The sequence below is a fragment of the Dermacentor variabilis genome, chromosome 4, assembly GCF_050947875.1.
Source record: "Dermacentor variabilis isolate Ectoservices chromosome 4, ASM5094787v1, whole genome shotgun sequence".
Classification (NCBI taxonomy): domain Eukaryota; kingdom Metazoa; phylum Arthropoda; class Arachnida; order Ixodida; family Ixodidae; genus Dermacentor; species Dermacentor variabilis.
Genome location: NC_134571.1, coordinates 204,384,538 through 204,403,484, shown reverse-complemented (window position 1 = coordinate 204,403,484; position 18,947 = coordinate 204,384,538). Strand labels below are relative to the sequence as shown.

The 18,947-nt window shown below is 44.6% G+C and overlaps 1 protein-coding gene across 1 annotated transcript in view; it reads left to right on the top strand.

Moving 5' to 3' along the window:
• LOC142580067 (sialin-like) overlaps nt 1-12,547 on the top strand; it is a 56,060-nt gene extending 43,513 nt beyond the window's left edge. The window contains exons 8-10 of the mRNA XM_075690835.1: nt 6,472-6,627; nt 7,160-7,245; nt 10,938-12,547. Coding sequence (XP_075546950.1) covers nt 6,472-6,627; nt 7,160-7,245; nt 10,938-11,156 — 461 coding nt within the window. The 3' untranslated portion in view covers nt 11,157-12,547. The remainder of the gene's footprint in view (nt 1-6,471; nt 6,628-7,159; nt 7,246-10,937) is intronic.
• The last annotated feature ends 6,400 nt before the right edge of the window (nt 12,548-18,947 follow it).

Genomic DNA, 18,947 nt, shown 5'->3' with positions numbered 1-18,947 from the left:
CTACAACCGATAATCTTGTTCTCCTTGAGTCATATATACGTGATGCATTTGTACACAGCCAATACTGTCTATCTGTATTATTTGATCTTGAGAAGGCATATGATACTGCCAGGCGATACGGTATTCTGCAAGACCTGGCATCCTATGGAGTTGGTGGTTATATGCTGAAGATCTTGCAGAATTACCTATCTGAAAGGAAGTTCCACGTAAGAATTGGCACTGTACTTTCGCACACTTTTGTTCAAGAAAACGGCATACCACAGGAAGGAGTGCTAAGTTGCACACTTTTCCTAATTAAAATGAACTCTCTCCGCTCTGCTATACCATCCATGGTGTCTTATTCTGTCTATGTGGACAACATCAAAGTCAGCTTTAAATCTTGCAATCTGTCCATATGTGAACGCCAGATACAGTTAACTGTTAATCGGCTCGCCAAATGGGCAGACGAAAACAGGTTTAAATTCAGTGCAGGAAAGACTACCTGTGTGCTGTTTTCCCGACGAAGAGGGGTATGTCCTGACCCTTGCAGTACAATAAATAGGAGAAGCCTGGTAATTAGAAAGGAACAAAAATTTTTGGGTGTAATCTTCAATACCAAGCTAACCTTCATGCAGCATTTAAAAGAGTTAAAGCCGAAATGTGTTAAAACAATGAACCTTTTAAAGATTTTATCTCGCCAGTCGTGGGGAACAGATAGGCACTGTCTCCTATCTCTTTTTAAAAGCCTTGTGTTATCACACATAGACTATGGATGTATTGTTTATCAGTCGGCTTCAAAGACAGCACTTAAGCTACTCGATCCTATCTATCACTTGGGTATCTGCCTAGCACTTCGTGCCTTTCGTACGAGCCCTGTCCAAAGTCTCTATGCAGAGTCGGATCAGTGGCCACTGGCTTATCAGTACACATATCTCGGAGTCACCTATGCAATAAAAACGATGTCACTAAAACAGCATCCATGCAAGGCACTCATAAATGATCTGTCCACAGATCAGTTGTACTTAAACCGGCCTTCTCATGCCCCGCCGTTCCCATTAGCGGTAAAATCTGTTGCGGAAAAACTCTCAATAGTTTTCACAGATCTGCAGGAAAGTGACTATGCTGAACCCATCCCACCTTTGGAGCAATGTCCTGTCAATTGTGACTTGTCCTTTAGAGAGCTTAAGAGAAAGAATTGTCCAAGTGCCCTCATCCAGCAACATTTCATGGCTCTTGAAGACAAGTACAGGTCTACTGCATTTTTCACTGATGCTTCAAAGTCTGCAAATTCGGTATCATGTGCAGCCCATGGCCCAAACTTCTCCAACACTAAAACCTGCATAAACATAGCAGCATCTTTACAGCGGAAGCGTACGGTATTCTGATCACTATTGAGTATATACGTAGTACAGCACAAGATAGAAAAGTCTATAATATATACACAGATTCCCTAAGCGTTGTCACAGTCCTGTCCTGTGGCAAAGCAAGCCGAAACCCTGTAATTAACCAGCTCCTTAAACAGATCCACGTAGCGCATAAACAAAACCTTGCTCTTGTTGTATGCTGGGTGCCAGGCCACTCTGGGATCGCAGGCAATAAATTGGCGGACAAAAATGCTGGAGAAGCGGCTCATCGGGATACAGTTGATGTAAGCTGGGCACCTGGTGTAGATATGAAACCTGCTGTACGAAAGGCGCTCCATAATCATTGGCAAGCTGAGTGGGACAAGGAAATTGAAAATAAGCTGCACCTGCTTAAACCGCAATTAAACAAACCTTTCCCACTGAAGCTTGAATAACACACCGAAGTCACCCTGGCACAACTCAGAATAGGACACACTTATGGCACACACAAATACCTCTTGACTGCAACTGACCTACCGACGTGCACACGCTGCAGTGAGAACTTAACCGTCCTACATCACTAACGCAAGACATGTCTACGTCTACAAGCACCATCGTTCTTGGTACAGTGCCAGGCATGCTATCTTATCACTGTGCAGAAACACAGCCACCCATCACACATCTGGTGCTGTCCACATTTAATATCCCAAAAATCTAAGTATTTTTCTTAATCGATCACTCGTGAATGCGGCCCAAGTTTGTCAGCGCATGTTGCTGCGCACACATAAGCTTGCCCTTGGCCTAGACATTCCATGGCCATGATTTTCTAGCAGTGCCTTTTATGCTATTCCTTTTGACGGCTTTCGTGCTTCGTCAGTGATCAGAGCAACACTCCACACACATTATCGACGGGATCAGCCGGCCATGAATGATAAGAGTGGCATAGCATCGCGGGCAAGGCATCGCTACGAGATTGCAGCCCCTATTTCAGCCGTTGTTACGCTGTTGCTACAGGCAGACAAAAGTACAGTTAATGCATGCACCGAATTCTCATTGGCGACTACTAAATCGACTTCACTTCACTAGTTGCTGTTTCAGGGAGCACTGACGACCATGCCGGTGACATCTCAAAATGAAAATATCGCTATTTCTGCTTGACTTGATGGCCCTATTAGCACACATTCACGCAGTTGGAGTCTCAATTATCTCACAATGTGCTGTAAAGTGTTCAAAATTTTCGTTGTGCTTATACATTAAGTCTATGGTGCTAGTGGCAGTGCCACGGGGCTCTCTGAATAATCAAGCATGTCTGAATTTAATATTAGTGTCTGAATAATTGGTGTGCAAAATATTGCCATAGTGCCCGTATCCCAAGAAAGTAATCGACTGGGAGTACAGTCGAACCCGGCTATATCGAACTCGCAAAAAAACGCCTATCAGTTCGATATAGAGCATAATTCGATATAAGCCTGCTAAATAATTGGATGTCATAAAAGCACATACCATTTATAAAATCACTTTATTGATTAAACTAGCTTAGTTTCGCACGAAATAGTCCTGCATTTTCTTCTGCTTTGGCAATTTCGCTGCCTGTGACGCACGCACTTTTCCACATTAAGGAGTCGGAGCAGCTGAGGCCGCAACTTTCCGCATTCGCGCAGAAGCACCGGACTATTGCGAGCGCACCAATCATTTCGGAGGATGTGGGACCGTCGTTGCTTTCCTCATTGTGCACACTTTCACTTGTGCTCGGTACGATGTTGGCAATGTAGTCTTCGTTTTCGGGCTCTCCCGTGGTCGCGACACATCATTTGCGCTCACAAACTCATCCACCGTTGATTCGTCAACAGCTTCCAGAAATTCTGACAGTTCGCTCCAAACTTCAATAACACTGGCAACGGCTTCGTCGCATTCATCAAAATTTACGGTCATCACCGAGCACACGGAAGTCGGCACGGCTGAAGCAATTTCAGATTAACCACTCGTACGCGGCCGTGCGTACGGGTCGGGCGCCACGGGCACCGGGTCGCGAGTTCGGACGCTTTAGCCCTAATCTCCCCCTTATTCTTCAAGATCGTGCCGAGAGTGCTCCTCGGAATCTTGTGCTCTGCGGGGACATCGGACTTCTCACCGCGTTCGACACGATTTATGATTGCGAGCTTCACGACGAAAGGCAAATTCTGCCGCTTCATCACGGCAACACTGTGGGAGAAGGCCTACAAGGCGCACACAAAAACAGCGAGACATCTCGCACTTTCGCCATCTTGCACGACGAGGGCACAAGAGCATCTGATTGGCTGTCTGAGCAAGCGCTGTGGGCGGGCCAGGATCATTTTTTGCAGGGGTGTGCCGACGGCTCGTCTGAGGCAGCACGGTCGGGCGCGGTCGCGGTAGGGAGAGCGGTTGGATGGAGCCGCGCAGCCGGGTTTTCTCCGCTACCACGAGGGAAAGCAAACTTCCGGGGGCACTTTCCGCCGCTTGACGTTCGATATATCGGGTGTCGCTGCTATTTTTGTTCGATGTAAGCGTAGTTTTTGCGATATATACTCATTGTAACTATATCGTGTCCTGAAATTGTTCGATATATAGAATAATTCGATGTAAACGGGTTCGATATAGTCGGGTTCGACTGTACCACCCTAGAACCACAATTTGGTAGACGCGCCTTCCACTCGATTACATGCCACACTTTCATCCACAGTTTTTGGCTGGCTTATCCCACTGATAACATGCATGGAGTCTCATTAACACCACTTCGAAGCACTATAAGGAACATCATTGGAATAGGCATCGATATCAAATTGTAGCCATGAACTCGTTACTTGAGAAAATGCCAAAAAGAATACTGAACATTCGGCACATCTAACATAGCACACGGATACACAAACATAAAAATGCAGAGCACAGCAAATAAGAAACCTGATAGTGCTACGGACACACGGGAGCATGCTTGTTGTGGAAGCCACATGTATCTTCTCACACTTATTGCATTCTGTCAGGGGGTCAGAGCAACACTCCACCAGCATTATCAATGAGATCGCAGCCGGCCGTGAACGGTGAATACCAAGAGTGGGTAAAAATGAAGCGAAATTCGCTACAAACGTTGCAGTCCTGTAACTTTATGGCAATATCAGATTTTCATTTCCACAGAACTAATTTGCTATATTCACTGTCCCTATGCTTTCACTTGTCAATTAATTTGGCCTTGCTGTGCGATTTGCTCGCCTCCTGGTTAGCTGAGATGGTAGTTTGACCACCCCCAAATAGGTGCCAGTTCCAGGTTTGACCCATGGGCCAGTGTGTCTTCTTCTACTGCGAAGCTTTCCTTATGAGAAACTGATGTGTGTAGCCATTCTAGCTTCGTGCTAAAGTGAGGTGGACGACAATTTTGTAATTTTGTGAATCTTCCTTCATCTGTCAGGCTGTCTTCTTCTTTTTGCACACTACTGACATTGAATAGTGTGTTGCCAACTTGCCCTAACTGCTACTTTTGTCAACCTGGTTCTAGCCATCCTACCCGCCGTGGTTGCTCAGTGGCTATGGTGTTGGGCTGCTGAGCACGAGGTCGCGAGATCGAATCCCGGCCACGGCGGCCGCATTTCGATGGGGGCGAAATGCGAAAACACCCGTGTACTTAGATTTAGGTGCACGTTAAAGAACCCCAGGTGGTCGAAATTTCCGGAGTCCCCCACTACGGCGTGCCTCATAATCAGAAAGTGGTTTTGGCATGTAACACCCCCTAATTTTTTTTCTAGCCATCCTAGGCTTATGGAGTGACACATTATTTGCTGAAAACATGTTCCATAAAAGGAGAAATTGGAATACAGGTGGAAAGAGAACGAGATTCTAAAGCTTGCATGAGAAACGGTGTTGACCGCCTCAAGCATGTACTTTATTCACCTTCTATATATAACACTGATGCATGATGCAAGACGAGCGTAAGCAGTGTGCTGCATGTTCTAGTGGTGTGACCAGATGTTTTGAGGTTAACATTGCCCTTGGAGAGTCGAGAAAGTGAAGACCGTTAAATTTATGTATGGTTGGCTTTGTTTAAGATGCAGGGGTTTATGCATGTACAGCAACATTAAAGGGACACTAAAGGTAAATATCAAGTCAAGCTAGATCGAAAGATTATAGGCTTCTCTAATAACGAATTCGTCATTTGTAGTGAGAAAGTACCTTTCGTAAGCAAGAAAATGAAAATAGAACAGCAAAGTGCACCTGTTTTGGACTCTGGTAACTCTCGTGTTGCGTCAGCAGTGGCTAATTCACTAAGGGTGGCAGGGAGGAAGGGTCACATGAGGGGTTTTGGTGTGAGCCAATCAAATCGAGGGGCAACAGTGAGATTTCTTTCTATTTAGAATGCTCAGTAGATTTTGTTTATTTAATACACTTCCTTGTGCTGAGACAGGACGACTAGGGAACAGAGTAAGTGCGAGATGTTTGATTCTTATTATGTCTTTGTGTCATTCTCTTTCTCATCCTTGAGTGCTTAAAGCAAGGCCAGAGATTACAGTAGTTCAGAGGAAAATATAGAGGCTTGAAGATATGAACAGTGGTCAAACAAGGCCAGAGCCTCCAGCGACATTCCTTGTTGGACCACTGTTGAACCAGGGTCAGAGCAATAGCAGGGAGGGCCATATCTTCTGTATGTTGAAATAAAACTTTGATTTGTTGTCATCACAAGCTTGCTCAACATCCCTGTAGGTGTTAATGGTAAGCTCAAATGTTCCCATTCAAGTGGCCACGCATAAATTAAAGAATATTTAATGAAGGCAAGCGAGCCCAGCTTGCAATTCTTGTGATTGGCATGAATTATCTGCTTCTTGCGTAGCAGCACACAGAGATGCAAAACCTTGAAATTATTGACTGACTGCGAGAGTTAATTGAACTGTAGTAAAGGACTGTGTGGTAATAGTATATAAGATTATTAAATTACCTGATGTGTGAATTGTGCCTGCATACTGCATTCAGTGATATCTGCTATGGAGCAATGTCAAACTGCATGCGCTCCCTGCCAAACAAAAGTGGAATTTGCTTCCATCAGTAAATACATCATCTCGTCATGGGAAATGTTTCTGTTATTGCAATTTTAGGTCACCTTGAGGGAGGCAGTGATGGCTGATTGAAAAATTGCACACCTGTGCAGGCTTGCTGGGGCCGGCACTGTGCCTTTCACTGGTTCCCCTGGTCGGGTGCGACGCCAGGGCGGCACTGGTGTGCCTGGTTTCTGGCATGGCCCTGTACGGATTCACCGTCGGAGGACAGAGCCCACTGACCCTGGACATTGCGCCAGACTTTGCAGGTTGGCATGAATTTGGCTCACTGCGGCGACTCGATGGCTATGGCAAGGTTGCAGGTTTGACTCCCTGCCATGGCATCTGCATTTCAATTAGGGTCAAATGCAAAAATGCTTGTGTTCTGTGCTTTGGGAGTGTGATAATAAATTCCAGGTTGTAAACATTTTGGTGGGAGGTCATTGATTAGTAGAACCTTCTATCATACTATCTCTGGTGATAACATGAGGAGGCCATCAATTTTTCAGTTGGCTATTCTGCGCTGGATAAAGAAAAAAGGGGGAAAAGCTTATCCTGGAAGTAGCCTATCTCAAAACCATAGTTACTAATTGAATTTAGGTTGTAAAATTTAATCTAGACCACTCTTATCCGTCACCCATCATCACCCAGATACAAGCAGTACTGGTACCAGCACTGCACCAGTACTGTGTTATAAGCACTAGTGCAAGTACGCACTGTCCTTGTAGAGAAAGGATGTGAAAGCTCCTCTGTTGTGCTTTTACTGCTTGCATCGTGGTGAGCAGCGTCCCTTCTATGCAGGTACCGTGATGGGCATTGTAAACTGCATGGGCAACCTTTCGGGAATGCTGGCACCCCTAGTGACCGGCTACATCATCGAGCACGACGTGAGTCACTTGCCCGTTTTGACAGACAAGCCCTTCTGCACCAGCTGCTGACTTCTGTGCGTGGCGCACGTTACCTGCACTCCTGGTGGTGGTCTCGGCGACAGCTTGGTGGACAAATATGAATGGCCGAAAATCGCTGCATCACCAGTCAACTGCAGTGAAGTCAAAAATAAATTCTCTTATCAATTATCATTCTACTTTAGTAGAATGATAATTGCAGGCACCTTTTGCAGGAATTAATTGCAGGAATTTAGCAGGCACCTATTTTTATTTCTGTTTTTATTGTGATAGCAATTATATAGACACTCCAGGTGAATTTTTACCGTCTCCATGATGTTCCGTACAAAATCCAAGTGTGATAAGAATGACCAGTGCACACGCCGTATGCGGCTGGTGCAAGGCCAAGTGTGCAAGGGTGAGCCAAGACGAACGCTGGCTTGATGCACACCATGTTCCCACATGCCCAGTGTCGGAGGTCATGTGATCGAGCACACGCTAGTGGAGGTGAGCACGTATCTCTGTCGCTGCGCATGGCTGTCTGCAGGGTTGAGCGCATGCTTGCCCTGTATGCTGGAGGTAATCTGCGGCAGGCGCAAAAGTTAAGGGCAAGCCAAATGGCTGGTGCCTTCACATGCGCTGTCTTCCCGCGCGCCTAGTGTTGGATGTCATGTAGTCTGTTTAGGTGATGTGGCGAAGCGAGCGGTGGCATGAAGCATTCGATCTCCAATGCCAGCACTCCTCATCACGTCACAGTTGTGACAGCGGGTGCTCGCGGTCACTGAGTGAGATCTGCTCGTGTGTGTCTGTAAGCGCATGACACCATGCTTGTTTAGTTGTAAGCAAATGTTTACTGCAAGTTATACTGCCAACAATCTATGAACCTTAATTTGTGTAATTGTCGAATACTTTGCTATTGCGATCAATGCCTCACCTTCCGGGTGAATTTGCAGCTTATTTATTTATTTATTTATTTATTTATTTATTTATTTATTTATTTATTTATCTTTTAGATACTGCCAATTGCCTCTTGGCAGTCCAGGCAGGAGCGAGTGAGTACAAAGTCGGCACTGCAAGTCAAAATCACAAAAACATGAGTTACAAGGAACCATGAAAAAAAATGTTTAAGATATAGTCTATGCGTCGGTAAAGGCAGCTTGTACAAAATTACAAAACATATGAAACTGGTGATTCTAAATCTAACATGCTTCATTGCAAAGATTGCACGGCAGACTCAAAGGATTCGACCAAGGACATACAAGCGACTTCCTGCGGTAGAGCATTCCACTCTGCTATAGCTCGAGGGAAAAACAAGAAGCGATAAGCAGTAGTCTGTGGCATCACAATCGTTTTGCTGTGCTTGCGTCTGGTTTCTCTTATTTTACTAAAATTGATGTAGATGTCGGGATTCATTTTTGTTTGTTTATTAACAATATTAAACAAACTTTGTAAGCGATGCAGTTTGCGCCAAAATTCTAGCGATGGGAGGTCAGACCAATGTTCTGATATCAGTGATTGAGACTCGTCTAGTATAGATACTATAGATAAATCAAAGGGCATTCTTTTGCACGCTTTCAATATTGTTGGCACCTGTCTTTGTGTGGGGATCCCACACAGTATCGGCGTATTCAAGTAATGAGTGTCGGGCAGGCAGCGAGTTAAAGTCCTACTAGTGCAATGTTTGAGCCGGTGTTTAATTAGCCATAGCTTCCTTAGCGACGCTGAAACGACGTATTGGACATGAGCGTTCCAGGTTAGCTTCGAGTCAATGATTACACCCAGATACTTAAATTTGTCGGCCGTCTTAATTCTACATTATTGATTTTATATGTACAAATTGATGGTGCTTTCTTTCTTGTAATCATCATTTGAGTACATTTAAGACATTTCTTGGGAAAAATGAAATAAAATGGGCTACAATAACAGGTAAAAAAATATTAGCACTGAACCTGTATTTGTATGTTTTGCCCTCTCCTATAAAAATCCCAAGAAGGGATTGACAGTATTCCGAAATAATAAATAAATATAAAAGCACAGTTGCTGTGACATCTGCGTTGTCCATGCGATGTTGTCACTCGGCGACCACCTGCACGACAGTCCGCAGACTGGTTTTGTCGCCGTCGTCGGGCACGAAACCCTGACACACTATGACGACTCGCTGTGATCGGTCACATCAGTCTCATTCTAGTACGACAACATGTCCACCACTGACACGGTCTGCCAGACAGTCGCCCGAGCGTTGGTGTCAGCCTCAGGTCGGCTTCTTGTTGCTATTGGCATCGTGTCAGCTTATAGTGCATGTTAACCGAATATCATTGTGAACAGCTGGAATTTTGTAACAATACTGTAAGTACCATGTCATTGGCACTGCACTAACCATATGAGTTCACATCCACATCAGCTACGCTGCAGACTACCTGCATTACTCCCTATGCGTGCATCTGTGTCACGAACCGTCAACGCCATACAAAACCTTTCCAGTGCCCACTGCTAGGGTTATGCGTGCTCGGAGCTTGAAAAAAAGGCACACTGCACTCGGTGTCGGATTGCTAAAACATTTCAATGACCATTAAGTTTCCATGGTAACAGTGGTACAACTCTTTTGCGTTTGAAAATTTTGAAGGACCTCGACTCGATAGCCGTTGATCAATGTTCGTGCGATACGAGTGTAAGGCAGGGGTAGCACTATCGTACACCTGTCGCCGTTCTCAGGGCATTGCCACCAGCTGTGAATGTATAGCATGCAATGGCATACCATTTCCTCTGCCTAACAGTACGCGTGCCAAGTAACTGACAGGTGGGCTAGTTGGTGTGGAATCACAGTAGCTTAGCAGTGTGATGAAAATACAACACACCAAAGAAAAACGCATGAGACAAGCTCTAGGCACCAAGTAAGCATTTCTTCAAGGAGTGAGCAGTAAAATATATATATATATATATATATATATATATATATATATATATATATATATATATATATATATATATATATATATATATATACCTGTGACAGTGTTTTTAAGAACACTGCATAAATCGTGCTCAGTTTTACCAGATAACTACAAGTAGCCAGCTAGTTAGGCGTGTCATATTGCAATATTCTGCACGCAGGAGATTGTCAAGTGTTGCTCAAGGGAGAGCATATATATATATATATATATATATACACACCATAACAAAATGGCCTATGAAAAATAAAAAAAGGCTACAAGGGTATTCACAACCACTTGCTATAAAAATAAGAACCCACCACACTTTGTATCCTGTGACAAAATGAGTGCTGCTGCAACATAAATGCCTAAGGCAAACCTGCAGGGAACAAATGTATACATGAAAAATCTAGCTTAAAGCACTGCCCATATTCTCCACATCACACAGATATGGCAACAGTGAAAAGGTGCAAAGGGGGCGCTTTCTTGTAAACTGCATGGCCTACAATATAAACTTTGTGCTGCTTGATTTCAGAGGTTGTGATAACCATGATGAGGTAATTGCAGTTACATGTTGACAAAGGAACAGATTAAAGAGCATTCTCTTGTCCAAAATCTTGTGGAACATAAGCTCAGGTATCAGGCATGGGACTCGCAATTCCACAGTTGCTTTCATGTGCGAAGCAGTCGCACATGATTAACCAGATGTTACGTGAACCTGACCGTTCAAGTAGAGCTGAGCTTCGTTGACATGTTCAAATGCAGGAGAGCCTGGCGCAGTGGCGAAAGTTGTTCCTGCTGGCATCTGCCATCTACACTTTTGGTGCAGTGAGCTTCGTACTGTTTGGCTCTGCCAAAGTGGAAGAGTGGGGGGTGGCGCCCACCAAAAAGAACACCCTGATGAGCTTCCCGCACCCGGAGTCCGACTCGGAAGAAGACCCTGAAGACTTCCATGCCGTGGCTGCCGAGATGCACCTAATGTGATGCACCCTGTGATGCACATTGCCCCATGTGATTACTTCTCTCATGTGGTCACGAACCGGTGAAGTCCCGCAACGCACTCACACAGTCAACGTGTGAAGGCTCCCTGTGATGCACCTACAAGTCATCGCACATCATCAACTATGTGGCAATATGGATTATCCACCTGTGACAAGGTTTTTAAGAACACTGCATAAATCGTGCTCAGTTTTACCAGATAACTACAAGTAGCCAGCTAGTTAGGCATGTCATATTGCAATGTTCTGCACGCAGGAGATTGTCAAGTGTTGTTCAAGGGAGAGCATGAAAGGCTTCTTTGTCGGGCTCTTAGCATGACGGCATGCCTACCATCCAACTGGCCAGCAAGGCAACAGTGATGGACTTAGTTCCCCTTCTGTGGTGCACGCCGCTGTGACCATCGCACATCTGGTCATTCAAGGTGCTTCATGTACAACCCACCCACCTTCCTTTCTCTTTCTCTCTCTCTATTTTGTTGTAGTGATCCATCACAATTTGCATGTTTAACTAGGTGAAACAAACATTTAGGAAAAGAAAACTGCCCATTCACAGCATCATAAGTAGGTAAAGCAGATGTGGGGAGCACATGCGCCCATCTTCCCCCGCGTCGTCGCGTCAAGAGCCGGCATAGACACGGGAAAGGCGCACTACAGCCTCTCCCGATTCTCCCTCGCTCTCGCAATGCGCGCGCACCCTTCCTCCCCGACTCGCTGGCAGGTAGCTGATGGGCGAGGAGGACATTCCCTTAGCCCAGGTAAAAAGGTACAAAACAGCGAGACCGGGGAAACCTTCTCTCTCTGACGCCGAACCCCTATCCTGCCAGACTGGAGTACCTGCTGCAACCCGTGAGGGACCTCGTCTGCCTGACTATCTCGGGCAACGAGGCCAGCTTATTTATTACTATTACAGAGAGGACGTACCTCTGCCAGTGTTCTTTATTGCCGGTAGCAATAAACGTTGTTACAGTTGACGCCGCTGGTTGCCTTATTCATTCGAACCCGACGTAGCCGCGATTCCCACGCTACGGGTTGGAGAGTAACACAAAGCAACTGCGTGGGGCTAGATCAGGAGCTCGCCTTCAGCCCTAGCTGCACGCAGAGTGGAACCCCCACATTTGGCGCTACCAACGTGGGGCGAATAAGACAACCAGCAGTGTCAACTGTAATAATGTTTATTGCTACCGGCAATAAAGAACACTGGCAGAAAGACGTCCTCTCTGTAATAGTAATAAATAGGCTGGCCTCGTTGCGCGGGATAGTCTGGCAAACGAGGTCACTCACGGGTTGCGGCAGGTTAGGGGTCCGGCATCAGAGAGAGAGGGTCTCCCTCGGTCGCGCTGTTTTGTACCTTTTTACCTGGGCTAAGGGAATGTCCTCCTTGCCGCCCGTCAGCTACCTGCCTGCGAATCGGGGAGGAAGGGTGCGCACGCATCGCGAGAGCGAGGGTGAATCGGGAGAGGGCGTAGTGCGCCTCTCCCATGTCTATGCCGGCTATCAATGTGGGGGAAGATAGGTGCGTGTGCTCCCCACACAGGATGCCTTCTGACAATCCTAGGGAACCATAGTTAGTTGGTATTTGGCAAGTGGGAAGACAGGAGTTTTTATAAAATGCCACATTGCCTTGGCACACAGTTGGGCTCCAAGAAATGTGAAGTGTTTGCAGCACCTTTTCCCACTTCGGTGTATTAGACTACACAAAGTCAGTGTACTGTGTTCATTGTACTAATCTTTTGTGCACAAAACAAAAGAAAACCTTGAAGCACAAAGATGGTTGAACCTGCAACAAAAATGGCACCACAAATTGATTGGTGAAACACCTTCTTGTATGGGTTAGCACAAACACAGAACAAAGAGTGCAGAGAAGCAGGTTCCTGGTCAAATTTGTACTTAGTTAAGAACAGGCTGCCTGGATTTCTTATTTTCTGTCGCTAAAGCCCTACAGCAATCTTTTTTAGATGACAGCTGTCAGGTGCTGCATGGTGCTTTTACTTCCATTTTACGTCCATTATTTGTTGCATGCTGCTTCACTGTTCATTGATCCTTGTTTCATGTGGCTTAGAACAGTTATGTGTGCAAACTGTAGCGCGAACATAGCACAAGGCTTGGCATGTTCAGAAAGTGTCTTTCATGGTTTTAAGAGCGACCAAGGTTAGTTTGTGCTTAAGTGTTTCCATAGTGGTGACTCTGTGGTGAAAGTTTAGTCTGACAAAGTGGTTTTATAAGCTGTACATTTTTAAATTTAAAGTGTTAAAATGCTGTATACTCACAAGGTTGTTTTTTTAAACAAATGTACATTCCTCTTGTTGTCTGTTATTAAATTACTCCATGTTGGTTGTCCACAGCACCATTGCTGATGGTCTGTTCCTGTTATCTATGCGGCCATCATCACCACGGTTGTTCAGTGTGATCATTGTCTTACTTTTTTTTGCATGGAGCTCTTTAAACGCTTGTGTGATGTGAGCAAACATCATTGCGAATTGCCAGAGATTATTTTCAGCACCTTCTGTGGCGATTTGCATGACCTAGGTGCTTGTGTGGCTAGAGTGTTCTCACTCGTCACAAGGTTGCTGACTCGATCACTTGCCTCCTGTATGGCTGTATTTTACTAGAAGTGATGATTTGAGAAAGTCTGTTTCTTCTGTGGTTTAGCGCATGTTTAAGAGATGCTAAAGAGAATTAAAAGTTGCACAGACACCATCGAAAATTATTGTCAAAGAGGAGCTTTGCTTCCTGTCTTTTTGGCTAAACCAAGTTTCACTCCATTATCTGCATTCTTTCTTAAATAGCCACCATTTCCTCCCTTCCGTATTGTATAGCGGTGCATGGCTGGGCTGGAGCGCATACACAGCCACAAGTAGCGTTAGACTACACCACAACACTGAGCACATCCTTACTGCCAGTGACTCAGCAAATATGTGTGACGGCATGCGTCACCATTTCCTCGACATCCCTCCTCATTTGTACTCCCTCTCCACACCCTTACCACCACGTCCACCTCTTCACAAATGTCCTCGTCTCACTCTATAACCAAAGCATCAAAATCCATCCAACTCCACAAGGAATGGTTCACTTCAATAAGAAATAGGTCGTATTACACTTTGAACCCATGATAGACCCACCAAAGTGGCTTTTTGACTATGCCATACTGCCACTGAACGCGAGTTCAAAGGTCTTATTTCCAGCTACGGTGTCCATATCCCAGTGAGAGCACAGTGCTAAAGCAACCATGTGGTACTGTTATATTAGTGCACATTGAAAAATGCAAGGTATTCTAAATTAATTTGTAGCTCCACTTATCCCACGGCATCCCTTCATTGCTTGAAAGCAGCATTGAGGTGTTAAGCACATTCTGCCAATAAAATAAATCAATACTCAATGAGTTAATCTTACTATGAGCAATGGTGTCCTTTTTTTTTTTTATCTATAGAGAATGGAAAACGTGAACAATCGTATGCAATGCTTCCCTGAAATTTCTTTGCCATTCCACTGTGGTGTCATTGCTTGTGGCAGTTCCTGATCAGGTCAAGTTAATTGCTTAACAACGGAGAAAGAATGCCTTGCATTCAAAACGTAAGCAATGACAATGCCTGGAAACTTGTCTTTAGTTTCCCCAAATGGAAATATCCGACACGTAGTTCAGTTAAAATACCATGGCACCTTGCATTCAAAATGTAAACAAAGACAAAGCCTGGAAACTTTTGAGTTTTCCAATACGGAAACATTTGACACGTAGTTTAATTAAAGTACTGTGGCACCCCAGCATTTCACTTGCATCATTGGCAACAAGTTTGGGCATAGAATTTAGAAAGAAGAGTGTTGCCTTTGTGTTTTTATTCTGTCGACCAACCTACTTCCACGAGCGATAGAAATGTGAGCAGAGTTTTGAAGGTTGTCTCTGTGAACTTCTGTAATGTCCCTCCAGTGGACGCCGAAAAATCGACTGTGACATAGACATCACCAGCACAACGCTCCAATTTGGGGTGTGATTGAAATTGAAATTAGTTCTGGTGCATAACAAATACGCACTTAAAAGGAGGGCTAAAGGCGACGCGACAGTACCTGACTAGTCCCTCTTACCAGATATTGCAGTCGTACGATATAGGTGCCCTTAACCCTACTAGTTAGTCTCGCTACACGCAGGACGGTCACGGAACATCTCTGTAATGCCATGGGAGAGCTTGGTGAACTGCCCAGAGAGATCACCTACACCAAGCAAAGGGTAGCTATTGAGCAGTAGGGGCTGGAACGTGTATGGACATCTTCGAGCTACTGATGAGAAAGTTCCTGATGCAGTGTTATGAAAAGCATTACAAGAAATGCAACTAGTAACATACTCTGAACAGCCCGGTGGGGCTTTGAAATTACAGCGATATCTGGCCCTTGCGCCAATAAAATCTTTATTATCAAACTGAAAGCGAGCAGAAAGCACACTGGGTGCTGAAATGTGAATTCAGTGTAAGGTGTACAGGAACCAGTAACTTAATTGCATTTTAAAATATTTCTGCTAAGTTTCGTCAAGGACGCTACGATCCTCTAGAGTAGTGGTCAGGTGAAAGCACTGCTAATCGTATCGGCAAAGTACATCCCGAGTACTGCATGCTAGTGGCAGTTCATTCAGAGCATATAACTGTTTTTCAGTTCAGTTCAATGTAGTTTTTCCAGAGCAGTGTCAGAAGGGATCTACCAGCTACAGGCTATTATGAACAGCTTTACTGGTCAGTAGCCATTCTATGGCAGATAGCAAGATGACAAAAACGATTATAAACAGTTTGAAATGTAAAAAAAAAAAATAATTACAAACAGTCACTGCTGTATAAATTATTGCACAACCATGTCTAGACATTGTAAGTCCCTTGTGCTATGTGAAATAAATTCCAGGATGAACAGAAACTGAAGACTCACTCTTGCTAATATGCGCACTTCAGCTGAAGTATGTATGTCTCTTTTGGCCATCGATAAAATTTCTCTATTGGTGGGTAACTTCCAGTGGGAAACCTGTGGTGACACAGACATGTGTAGAGAAAGGTTAATTTGACCCAGCCTATCTGTCTTAAGCGTAGGAAACACAGAATAAATGTTTTCTGTGGTTCATGGGACTGTGCGGTGTTTTGTGCTTTCAGTACCTAGTCAGGTGGTATCGTGTGGCTTTATTTTTGGAGCCTCTTCTGCATTCTAAGTCACAGCTGTTGGCATTCCATTCATTTCATTTTTTTCTTGTTCTTTTTTTTTTATTAATATTGGGGCCATTTAGGCATGACAGAGGAGGAGGTTAACACAGAAATAAGAAAAGATTGCTTGCGTATGCAAGCATTGCACAAGGTGTTCAGTTAGTGCTGATTTGAAGCCTGAAGGATTATTGTTGAAGGACAGCATTGGTGGGCAGGTGGTTTCATTCATGGCTCTTGAATCGCTTGGATGTGCTTAGAGTCAGTCGTCATTGCCAGTGTCTGCCCTAAGACATTCGATTCATATTAATCAACAGTGGTTGAGCCAGAAAGTCTCAGGCTGCAGCCGGCTTTCCAAGAAGGGGACTTGGCTTCATCAGGGCAACAGCAGTTTTCCTTAGCAGGGCTTTGAAGGTTAACAAAGAAGCTTGAAAAAGACCACGCAACAAGCAATGGAACGTTCGTTGCGTGGTCCTTCTGAAGCCATAATGTTAAGGGACAGAAAGGCAGCGGCATGTATAAACGGGGGTAGTCAATTAGGTTCATATTTAGGAAGAAGCAATGGAGTTTGGAAGGCAATGTAATGTGTAAGGCAGGTAACCCATGATCTATTGGAGTTATGGAATGAGTGCTGAGTTAACAGAAACGCAGTTGAGGATGGCAGAAAATTGAATGGTGGGATGAAATTAGGAAATTTGCAGGCATAACTTGGAATCAGCTGGCACAAGACAAGGGTAACTGAAAATTACTGGTAGAGGCCTTCATCCTGCAGTGGATATGCATGGGCTGATAATATAGCTTCTTCTTGCTTAAAGGGCAGGAAAACTAAGTGGGAAGAAAAGAGTAAGGTGAGTGCTGGGTAAACGAGGTGGTGATTAAATGGAGGAATTAGTAGTGATTTTAGGGGTAGGTGCCTTTTAAGTGGTGGTGGTTAAGAGAACCTTTCACTTTTAACCAAGAAAGCAAAGCAGGTGGCAGGGCAAGAATAAGTAGACTAATGTAAGTAGGAGATGTAAAAGTGGTGTGCTTATTTTTGCCAGAATGGTGGGAGGTAAGCAGAAATAGTATTTAGACAGTTGGAAAAAGGGTTAAGGTATAAAGAAACAAGAAAAAAACTTGGAGAGGTAATCAAGAGGCGTAAGGTTCAGAGTAAAAAGTGTGAATAGGGAAGCGCATCATGGCTATTAAATGATACTAAAATTAAATTAAGGATGACTAATAAGGGCCGCTAAACCGCTCCAAGCTGAGCTAGAAGGTGACTAAGGCACTCTCTCCTCTTTGCCACATATTTCTCTAGAAGGCACATGGACAATACATCAGTACTGAATGTTGGGTTGGCACTTCTTTCTTGTTTGAAAACACCATTAAATCCCACTTATTAGGATCCCATCACTCTTCAGCTGCAGGCTGTTGCTGTTACATGCACAGGGCAGTACACACTTCACGAGGTGAAATTAGTTTATTCCACACGAGGCAAGCGGGAACATGAAGAGGTGTGGGCATGTGACTGCATGGCAAAGACTGTAAAAAAGTCTACACCCTTTTGGGGCGTATCTTTTCCCCAAACAATAATTATCTGTCTTGCTTGCCTATCTTTTCTTGAAAACTGTGCACTCACTACTTTCCTGTCAAGGGTGCTACGTTATGCTGATAGCACGCAAGCTGTTGATGGCCTGGAAGTACGAGGCACGCAGCATTAAAGAAAGGAAATGCTTGCAAGAGAGATGATTATTTCGGGGGGACAAGGTTTTTCTCAGAGCAAAGGAGTGCTTGCAGACTGATCACAGCTAACGTCCCTTGTATATGGACCAATATTTTACCCTGTTGGTGTCGCAATGTCTCAAGAAAGGATTCTGAAAGCTAGAAGAGAAGCAGCTGATTGTTTCTTTTTTTAATTATTGGAGATAGATTGGGGCTCCTTTAATAAAGTGTAATTAGTAAAAGCAAACATAACTTCCTAAAGTTCTCAACATTTTCCCCCTTAAAGGGAGAGGAAGTCTAAATAAAAACCCTGCCAAAAATACTCCATCAGTACCCATCTTACGATGACTGTCAACGTAATGCATTTAGCATTGAGCATAGCAATGGGAAATTATAGAAAATGTATAGCAACACATTGCCACCGTCGAAATGAGTTATGTATGAGGTGTGTACTGCAGCAGGATTCCTCGTTAGCCCTTCCCTAAGAACACCCGGCGCCATCTATAGCACTGCTGCCACAAAGCCTGCATGTGGCCTCCGAAATGCATGGTGCGTCGATGCGTGTGACCGCTTCTTTCTGGACACGCTGCACCATCTAGTGGCACTGCTGAGAAGTCCATGTGTGGCGTCCAAGATGAGAAATGTGGCGCACTGGTGCCTGCGAATGCTGAGGCTTGTTCGCTCGCTTGCTGCACACTTGGTGGCCTGTACTTGCGGTGACCCAAGTAGGCGAGCGGTTCATTGAAGAGCAGCACATACCCCATGCATTCTTGGCACAGCTCGCTAAAGTGGTGGCATAAAAGACGTTAATTTAAAAGCGGCTCATACACACTGCATTTGTGGTGCAGCCTGCTAATGCATCGGGTTGCCGTCCTTGAGAAATCCTTGTGACAGGGATTCGATTCCATTCA